This window comes from Limulus polyphemus, unplaced genomic scaffold (assembly GCF_000517525.1).
Source record: "Limulus polyphemus unplaced genomic scaffold, Limulus_polyphemus-2.1.2 Scaffold2388, whole genome shotgun sequence".
In the NCBI taxonomy this organism is placed as follows: domain Eukaryota; kingdom Metazoa; phylum Arthropoda; class Merostomata; order Xiphosura; family Limulidae; genus Limulus; species Limulus polyphemus.
Window position 1 is genome coordinate 66,176 of NW_013667998.1, and position 10,938 is coordinate 77,113.

At 29.9% G+C, this 10,938-nt stretch overlaps 1 protein-coding gene across 5 annotated transcripts in view; it reads left to right on the plus strand.

Moving 5' to 3' along the window:
- LOC106466821 (far upstream element-binding protein 1-like) overlaps positions 1 to 10,938 on the plus strand; it is a 45,809-nt gene that overhangs the window by 16,889 nt on the left and 17,982 nt on the right. For 3 of the 5 annotated variants that reach the window (XM_022394898.1, XM_022394897.1, XM_022394901.1), the window contains exons 4-9: positions 1,461 to 1,497; positions 2,582 to 2,649; positions 3,507 to 3,636; positions 4,257 to 4,443; positions 8,590 to 8,688; positions 8,957 to 9,004. In XM_022394898.1, coding sequence (XP_022250606.1) covers positions 1,461 to 1,497; positions 2,582 to 2,649; positions 3,507 to 3,636; positions 4,257 to 4,443; positions 8,590 to 8,688; positions 8,957 to 9,004 — 569 coding nt within the window. The remainder of the gene's footprint in view (positions 1 to 1,460; positions 1,498 to 2,581; positions 2,650 to 3,506; positions 3,637 to 4,256; positions 4,444 to 8,589; positions 8,689 to 8,956; positions 9,005 to 10,938) is intronic. The other 2 variants (XM_013927122.2, XM_022394899.1) reach the window with 2 other exon arrangements.

Sequence of the window (10,938 nt, forward strand, 5' to 3'; positions counted from 1 at the left end):
GTTGGAATGCAAAAACTTAAGCTCTTCAATGTATTGAAACCCCAACTGTGAGAATGTCATAGCTTCCCTGTATTATTGAGATGAATGAATTTAGCCAGTTTCACAACCAACATATGGGTTTTATTGTTGTCACTTGTACACTGAGTTTGAACCATTTGCAAAATATCAGAATAAACTAAATATATATATCAGTTACTGTTTTAATTCTAACGCAATAACAACAGAAGTGTGGGTCTTACTACAAAGCAAAGATTGTAAGATGGAAAAATATCAAAATTCTTGTGGTACTGGTACTAGCAGTATTACGTACAAATCACACAAGTTTATCATTCTAAATACTGAATCATATTATTATTATTATGAACTAAATATAAAATTATGCTAAATTATTGAACTTAAAACTACAAATTTAAATTCCAAAGAATATAAAAAATCACAAACTCTTTCAGTTCAAAGTTCTAGGTCTAATTCATGTAAAGACTTTGCACTTGCCACTCGATAACTCTTAACCCTAACAATCGTGGATCAACTTCTTTCCTAAAAAATATATCCATTTTGAGTTATTTTTCAATTCCAGAAGCAACTTTTCTAACGCTTATAGAAAAGCCCTATTGGCCAGTACTAAATACAACCTCTACATAAAATGGCAGTTACTATAATAACCACCACCCACGTTCATATTGTAAAATCCAGAGAACAACGTTTCATCATGTACTTTCCTTATCCTATGATTTGTCAAATGGGAGATACAGCAATTGGAATAATTGGTACTGAAATTGACACTTTCGACTAGGATTGGCTAAAAGTTTTACAACTGAGGTTTAACACGCCCAGACGCAGTTTTATAAAGAAAACAGACTAGACAAAGGTTTAGATACCAATCATAGATGGCAGGACCAGTGCTGAAGTGAAAGAAAATATCTTAAAAAAATTTTTGAAAAAAAACATTTCTTTTTAGAGGGCGCTTATTTACAGTCTAAAACGTATTTGAGGAATTTTTTCATTAAATTCCTCTTTAAACTTCATTAAATAATACAATTTTGTACAAATAATTGAATGTTGTGCTACTATTTACAAAAATAAAATCTGAAATCCAATAAAAGATCTCTATCATTTTTTCAATTCACAAATGATTTTGCCCACACAATAAAACAAAATGGCCCCGGAGAGTATCGGGTTAATCTTGTAATTTATACTTTCTTGATTATTCTGAATTGTAAGCTTATGACAATGTTGGTATATTCCTGTTATTTTGAAATGACTTAAAATGTGTTCATTATTAAAACCAAAAATTAGTAATACATGATTTACCAAGTTATTTTTTAAAATCACCTAGTAGATATTGGAAGCTTATTTCATCAGAGCATTACAATAAAACTATAGTTTTCAGGAGAGATGTGTGTGTTATATATATCAAAGGAAAAACAATATTAGAAACATTATTCTTATTTTTTAAACAGCAATTGGTGCCCAGTTAGCTGCCATTCATCAACAGAGGTAAGTATTGTACATAACCAATCCATCTTAGTTATCTTGTCTTTTTACACGAGCAAAATGACTTGTCAAGTTTTGATATCTTCCCTCACATTACGTACAAAAAAGAATTGTAATTAAAATGTTGAGGTTTCTGATTTTTTTTTTTGTATGTTTTAATAACAGTTGTTTGGGAGAAAGTAATTTTATGAAAATCCAAATTGTTAGCTCAAAATTATTTTATCAGGATGGTGGAAATAATTAAATTTCCTACCTACAAATATAACTTGTCAATGTATAAAATAGAACCATAATTTATACATGCATACATAAAGATGTGTTCTGTATATTTAACTCTTTCGACCCAGGCTCGGTATCTGGGACAGACCTCGTAACCATTTTATGCTTGTCTAACACTAGAATTAAGTTTTAATATTTTTATTCATCTAATTAAATTTTGATAAAATTTATATGGTGAAAATTTGAAATCTGGATATTTCAGTTAAGATTTTTTTGCTGATAATTTCAGGTTAAAAAGTAGATAGAATTGTTTAAAATTTGTCATTTGCACTTTAAACAAAAGACATTGGTTTGAATTTTAATTGGTTTAATTTATGTAAAACTGAGCTTTGGTAGGTTAAGATACAAGGAGTGTAGAAATCGTGTGTGATTTTGCATGTGCTTTAAACAAAGTGGGTACAGTTTTTATATTGACCATTTACATTGCAAAGAGTATTTTTAGCTTCACTGCTATTCTTTTCTTTGTTCTAGTATTTTTACTAGCAAATTATTGCAATAAGTTAAAATAACTAGCTTATTACAGTGTTTGTATTTAATAATTAATTTTTTTAAGACTTCGATGATGTGTTTCATACAAATTAGAATATTGGGTTCTTAAGTAATTAGTCCTTTCATTTGTTTAAGTAAAGAAATACATTAAATCCTTCTGAACAGCCCATGAAAGGTTTATAAATTTTGTTCATTATGATTGTGGAAAAAGTACTAAAAACTTTTGTAGTTAAAAGCTCCAAATTCCAGAAATGAGCCATATTTCAGATAGTTTGTATGTTAAAGTTTGGAAAAGTGTTTACAAGAATTTTTATTTCAGATCTATTCCTGGTTCTAATGCAGTTGCAGTAGAAGAGTGGAAAGTTCCTGATAAAATGGTTGGTCTGCGTAAGTAAAATATTTGCTGGTAGAAGCTAAGAGATTTCTGTTTAGTTACATGTTATAAAAATTTAAAAATAAATCAATATGTGGGTCTACTCCAAACTTTGTAAAAAGCAGACCTTATTTAACTTTCCAAGTGTCATGTGAGAATAATCAATTAATAGGCCCACCGATTAATTGATTATCAAATTTCACTAATTGCTCAGATCTACTAAAACTACAGAAACCAACATTACCCAAATTCTTTGTAATGTGAGCAGGTTGGCACTAATGATCTGCTTCATTGGGGGGAATTAGACAAGTTTTGCGATATAATTCAACCATTTGATACTTAAATGTTTTGCAGAAATAACTTGCAAGTCATTTTCCTGCTATGAAACATCCCTTGGGGAAATAAACTACAGTGTAAAATTCTCCAAACACATACGGGAGGCTTCAAAATATAAGTTCAACCATACACAAAATAATCTTCTAATGTGTCATATATAAGGTTTGTTTTTCAGTTACAATGTTTTTGATTCATATGGTTCTAACTAGTTAAGGTTCTTGCTTTTTATATAATCACATGCATAACAAAAAAATATTTGAAATCAGAATCATAAAAGTAATGTCTCTATCAATGACTTTAATGTATGTTTTTATATGAGAGAAGAGATTCCATAAATAAAGCTATTGATGCCAAAAGTTTGTCATTGGGCTTACAAAGAAATGAGTTTAAGCTTTTCAAATCCTATATTAAAAGTAAACATTGCCGCATGTTTGCTGTGTAGAATTACATTTAGTTTTGGAAGTTGTTGTTTTGAAATGAACGAATATACATCTCTATATGTTTTATCTGCGTATATGTTTATTATTATTACAAGTTATTGGAAGAGGTGGTGAACAAATCAATAGATTGCAGGCTGAATCAGGATGCAAAATTCAGATGGCAGCTGATAGTGGAGGTACTCCAGACAGATCGTGTACACTGACCGGAACTAAACAATCAATAGAGTAAGTATACTCAAATTTATATTTCATGATGTATCTATTTCTACATTTAAAATGTAATTAATAATGATTACATTGAAATAAAATATCCTACCTGAAAATATAGGTTATTTATGTATCAGAACAGGAATTTTAGTTCATTTAAATAATCATATGTATTTGTTTAAAGTTTTAGGAAATAAATTCCACTGATATTGTTAAAAATATCTGTATGATTTTGATAATTTACAAAAGTGAAATTTATTGAATCATAAATTTAGTATTTCATTATTAAGGTTGCATTGAACCTTACCTACATCATTCGTATAAGTTTAGTAATTATTTTGAACTTGTAATGTGGCAGTGAAATATAGTTTGCTAAAAAGAATGTGTGAAGCATAAAATATTTATGAAAGAAGTGTTACAAAAACTATTTTTTTAAACTTTACAGACCATCATTGTCAGTAAGTGAGAATGTATTTTTATATTAAATATCAAACTTGTAAATTGTGTGATTCAAAATGTAGTTTGGTTATAGCAGTACTTGAATCAAGTTTGTATGTGTGGATGTAAAGACCACTTATGTGTATTTACAGTTAATGCCTTTTTTAGTACAGGGTATATTAACCATTTTTTAACCATAGTATGCTGTTTTGTAACAGACGAGCAAAAGAGTTAATGGGGCAAATTATAAACAGAGGTGGTCCGCCCCCTATTCATATGGATGTTAATCAAGTACCTGAGGGACAAGTGGTCATAGATATGATAATCCCAGGTGGTAAAGTAGGCCTAGTCATAGGAAAAGGTGGTGAAACAATAAGACAACTTCAGGTAAGCTTTAATATTACTTTGTTTGATTATGGTTTCTTTATGTAAATCATAGATGTAAGTAAACGTTCAATTGAATCACCTGGTTCTGCTATTCAGCAAATGAACAAATTGTAGCATTTTGTCCAAAGTCTGTTTTTTTTGTAGTTTTTTTTTCCAGTTGCCAAAAGCAACTAATAAGACTTTGAACTGCAACATAATTTACCCACATGGATGTAAAAATATTTTCCTTATTTCTGAAAACTATGAGTTGAAGCATGTTTTATGTGATGGGTAAAATAATATTTTTTTAACATTCCTTCTGTTATAAATTACTTGAAATGGGTTTTTAAGCACCATTATATTTTAGGTGAGTTTTTTATATCCTATGTTATTATAAATACAAAATTTAAATCTTTAGATCATAATCACAGGATCTATACATCTGTTATGATATTATCAATTGTTCTGCAATGGTCATAAATTTGATCCCTATCATAACCAATGTATGGATTTCAAGTGCAGTGTGTGCATATCATATTTCAAAATGTGAATGAAAAATATTGTTGTTTTTTTTTGTTTTTTTTTGCAAAAGTACTTGAAAATATTATAAAAGCAGAATATATCTAACTTTAATGCATGTTGCGGAGTTGAGCGAGATAAATAGTATTTCTTTCTAGTCTACATTTATATGTTGAACAAATAAATAGGAATTTTATAAACTTTCAGTGGAATCCAATTGATTTTGGTGAAGGTTTTAGCTTCGAAAAAGTGCTTGAAAAACATTCTGAGGGTGCTTAGAAAATCCTTGAAAAGTAATTGAAATTGATCTGAGCAATTTGGTATGAACCATGTAAAATAAATGATCCAATTTTCATATCTGTGTAACTCTGGAATCTCACTGTAAACAGTGCTTCTGTAGAATGTTTCTGCTGATCCCAAAGCTTATTTTTATATTTTTTTAAATACTATTATCCACTTGCAGACAAATGATCTATGTTTTTCATGTGATTTTATTACTGCAAGTACCTAATTTTGTCATGTGACAACTTTAACAATATGTTCTGATGGAATTTTTTACAGTGATCCTCTATTGAAAAAGTAAATTGTTAATTAGCTAATTATCCAGTAAACATTTTAAAATTTAGATAGCAGAAAAATATTTGGAAAGGCACCAAAATATGCTTGGCCCATAAAGATATGCATTGGTAGTTAATTATAAAGTGCAAGACAGGTATACCTTGTGAAAACGTATATTTTTCAAGTGAAAAGTTCAATGAGAAGTGCCCCCTAGTGACTCAGTGGTAAGTCAGAAGGCTGATAATGCTGAAATGCTGGTTTTGTTAAATGTGGTGAGCACACAACAGGTAACCCAGTGTGTAACTTTGTGCTTAACAACAAACAAACAAATCAATAAGTTCATTTCTGTGAATGTTATATTGTAAGTAGTTATACTTGAATTTTTGTTATACAAACTATCAAATGACAACAGATTTCTCTGAATTCTACACTTATGACAGGCCAAATTTAAAAGTATATAAGGTGCATACAAGTATAATATAGACATTTGATTATCTTGGATATCATCATCTAAATCTGAAAATTTGAAGTGTGCTCAACAGTGTTGCTACTACAGCTACCTTCTGCTGAGTGATTGGCTGTATTAAGTTTCTCAACTTGTACACACACAATTTTTTTTTTAATCATTATATCTGATCATTTTATATTAGTCTGCATATCAACCTTATTTAATGCAGTTTTACTGTTGACTAAAACAAAATACTATTTGGTGAATAAAAAATTTAATTTGTGAATGCAAGTTTTACAAAAGGTTTATCTGGAAAAAAATAGTGTTATGAATAATAATTTCATAAGATGTATAAACAATATAATATTTGCAATTTTTAAAAATTGGTATAAATTTTGTGCTATATTTGTAATATTTAACTAAAGAAGTTATATTTGCAGTAACTTGCATTACCAAAGTTATTAATTGCTCTTAAGTTGTCCAGAAGAAGAACAATGTTTCCTAAACATATATTGATACATTACATTTATTTGTGGTAAGGCCATATCGTAGTCTTACAGTAAACCCTGTATTATCAAGTGAATTGATGGTAAGGCTATATCGTAGTCGTACAGTAAACCCTGTATGATCAAGTGATTTGATGGTAAGGCTATATCATAGTCTGACAGTAAACCCTGTATGATCAAGAGATTTGATGGTAAGGCTATATCGTAGTCTTACAGTAAACCCTGTATGATCAAGTGATTTGATGGTAAGGCTATATCGTAGTCTCACAGTAAACCCTGTATGATCAAGTGATTTGATGGTAAGGCTATATCATAGTCTCACAGTAAACCCTGTATGATCAAGTGATTTGATGGTAAGGCTATATCGTAGTCTCACAGTAAACCCTGTATGATCAAGTGATTTGATGGTAAGGCTATATCGTAGTCTCACAGTAAACCCTGTATGATCAAGTGATTTGATGGTAAGGCTATATTGTAGTCTTACAGTAAACCCTGTATGATCAAGTGATTTGATGGTAAGGCTATATCGTAGTCTTACAGTAAACCCTGTATGATCAAGGGATTCTTAAAAGATCTTACTCTAATTTGGGGGTCTGTAAAGTGTTATACTTTTTTATTCTTTTGATTACTAGTGCCCATTCTGTTAGTATTTTGTTTTTAGGATTATAAAGTGAAAGTTCTATGGTAAGAATTAACTTAAGGATTATTTACACAATTGACCACACTATTCAATAAAGTTAAAGGAAATGCATCATAGAAAAATTTAATACATACTTAAATTTGAGATTCCCATATAAAAGTTGTATTTTTTGTATGACAGACTTTTAATTTTAAGAGAGAAACCTTGTGATAATTAGTTACGATTGTAGTGGAATTGGCTCAAGGTTCCTATACAGTCTGGAAAAAATATTTTCACAGTGTTCCAATATTACTGTAAAAGAACATACCCAATTGAACATGTTATTTACATTTTTGAAAAGTTTGTATGTAGTTTTATTTTCAAAGTCTGTACAAGCAGGTGGATAGACATGTTGTTTAAAAATACACAAATTGAAATTACTTTCTTGAATTTTTATTTGATTTCATAATCGAATTTGCATTTTAATAGTTTTTTGATTTTCTATAGTACTAATGCTACTAAGCTGTAGAGTTTGATCTGTTCATACAACTAGACTGGCAGTGTTATACAAAAATGTTAAGATTATCTGTAACATAATAGATCTATATTTCTGAAACACCTAAACCTTGTTCCCAAGGACAATGACTTATGTTAATGCAGAGCCTGGAACTTATTTTAATGATTTTCGTTCCCTAAGTGATGAAGAAAATAAAAAGCGGTTCTAAAGTCTGATATTTCAGCTACATGTATAAATCTACATCACGAGTACTGAATGAATATTAACTGCATGTAGTTTTACTAATTTAGTTAGATCCCATGACCCTAAAATTTAGTTATTTGTACTTGTGAAAAGTAATGCCACATTGTGTTTTTTTTTCCTCTTCTAACAACAATAATCTAGCATACTGGCCTTTTTTTTTTCTTCTTCTAATTCATGACACAGATCTAGTGAATTGCATTTCTTTATGCATGGCGTTTTCTCATTTTCTCCCTGCTTCAATATGGTAGACAAAGTAAGTGGTTGTTGATTTGTCCCTTCCAGTCTTATTATATCTATGTGTGCAATATACTTACTGTGGGGTAGAAGAAAAAAAAATATTTACTTTTACAAATGTTACAAATTCGGGCAACACTGTTTTCTTTGCAATATAGTGTTGTCCTATAGCGTTGAAAAATAAAACTAAATAGCAACTTTACAGAAACACAAATAAATAAATATGCATTTTCCAATTGCAAAAACCATGTTTGAAATTAGTTTTTAGAATTTACAAGTTTGAAGTACGTAATTACTAGGAATATAGAGAGAGAGAGAGCTGTTTTTATATCACTCAAACTGGTCTTCGGGTGGCCATGTGGTAAGTTGTGTTCTTGAAATTGTAAGCAGTTGTCAAGATGTTGTAGATAGTTTATTATTTTCAAAATCTTTTTAAAATTTGTGACAAGAAGATGTCATATAGAATCTTGATATAGGAGTCTGATAATGTATATGTGTTTATATATATTATTATTTATTTAAGGAGCGGGCATGTGTAAAAATGGTTATGATTCAAGATAGTCCACAGCAGACGGGAATGGACAAAGCACTCAGGATAAGTGGAGAACCTTCAAAGTGCGAGGTAAAAATGGTTTAATACTGGTCATCAGAACTGAGAAATGTATTAGTCTTGACATTTGTTATTCATTCTGGTGAAAGAAATGTAATTAAGTTGCAAAATATTTTAGGTATTTGTATAAAATATATTTTTATTAAAGTTCTCCAAATATTAAAAATATAAAACTTCATGCAGTTAAAACATTGAGTATAATGTTAACACTAATGTGTAAGATAAATAAAATGTGAATTTATAAATATAACTACAGTTTTGGGTATTTTTGGTTTTATAGTTTGCAAAACAGCTAGTGATGGACCTTTTAACAGAAAAAGAACTACAGGTATGATTTGGCTGTTACTGTTATATGTAACTGTGAGCCTCAGTTGTATGGCAGAAGGATATTATATATTTAAAACTGCCCAAATTTTGTAGTTCTAGAAAATGTTTAGAAGCTGAGTTAACCCTTTCACAATGGGCTCTGTATAATATACTCGAGTTCGTATACACGTTAAGCTTTTATACTATAACTTTTAATTCAGTATATGCATCTTCACAAAATATGGTATATCTTTAGTAAACAATTCAAGTCTTTTGTACACAAAAAATCAAATATTATAATAAAGTATTTTACTAAAGATTTGTTTGTGAATATATTGAGTCGGTTTCGTTACTAGTCCGATTGGAAGTGATTTTTTTGTTATGATTAAAAAACTTTTCTTCATCCCAAAAATCTCAAATTTCTTTTGTTTAATCTTTAAAACTTCCTGAATACATTTCATACATTTGTTTTCAGTAAAACTATATCTTATCAGTTATTTAATGACATACTTGAGTCTTCAGCCTGCAGACAAATCCCAAAAGTATAATGAAAAGACAAGTTGTAAAATTAGAAATAAAATGAGCAGTTGTGCCTTTTTAGTTATTATTGGTCACAAAGTTTCAAAGTACTTCTCTAAAGAATTTGAATTGCAAAAAATTTCACATTTATTTTCTGTGTTTATTTTACAGTCAACAGCTAAAATAGAACTCTGCTGAAAATAAACCAATAAATTGCCACTTGTGTCAGTAGACTGCTTACGTTACACCACTGTAATATGATACTCCTGAAAGCAAGAAAGCATGCGTGAAAAGATAGTCGACTCAACCCCTGCTCTGAGAACAGTATTTTCTAATGTATTGGGTTATATATATCCTAAAATGTTTTCTTGGAAATTTCCAAGTAATCACACTTTACTTAGAATCAGTGAAAATGTTTATGCCGACAACAAGATGTGTAATTTATCGGCTTGTTTATGTATCCTACAGTGTTCACAAGACTTTTCGAGAGTAGCAACACTGCACTTTCAACCTGTCAAAACATTTATGTGGCTTGATGCTGATGCACTAAACATTGCACATTGCAATTCTTTGAATATTGGTAATCCCTTTGAGGTGTTTGGAATTTAGTGGCATAGGTGTACAAAGATGTTATTTGAGCACATGCTTATAAAATTCTATTTTCCATTTCAGTACTACTTATCACACTCATTTAGTTTTGCAGTCTAGTCTGCTTTGGAAAACATTCTTACTTTTGCAGCTAAAGTGTAGTTCAGAAGTTCCCTTACAGTTGTAAAACACCAATATTTACTCATAAATGCTTAAAACATGAACATTAAATGAAAATTCCATAGAAAAACGGTTAATTCTGGACTTAGGAAAAATTATGGTGATAGGAAAATATTTTGTCCTCGTGTGCCTTTAGTGCTAAGCCTTGTTTGTTTTTTTGAGTGGTGGCTGAAGAAGTATAATTTTAGAAAGAAAGAATGTATTAAATTACTCAAATAGTACACCCACAGCATCTGTAACTTGCTTGGGTTTATCAATAAAGTATATATGTGTTTACAATTTTTTTATTTCCGTTCAGACCAACAACTTCGTCATCACCATTCAACAGTCTTGGTGAAATTATTATGTTTTCTTCCAAGCTCTTTACAAACAACTGTCAGAATCACGTAAAGCACAACTTGTCTTTTCTATTGGTTATAAACAGACCCTTAAAAAAGTAGGTGGAACTAAACAAGAGGTTTGGAAAGGATGGAGTAGGAGGAGAAGCCACTCTAGTTGATTTGCTAGATACATTGATTTCTCAGTAAATCATCAAAGTGGTGGGAGGTTCTAAATTTATATTCTAGCTTGCCAGTATCTAAAACTTGTGGTTCTGATTTATTAACCACTTGTATACATATATAGGAGGTGTAAAAAAAATATAAACTGAGCAACAAGACATGAGGAGGT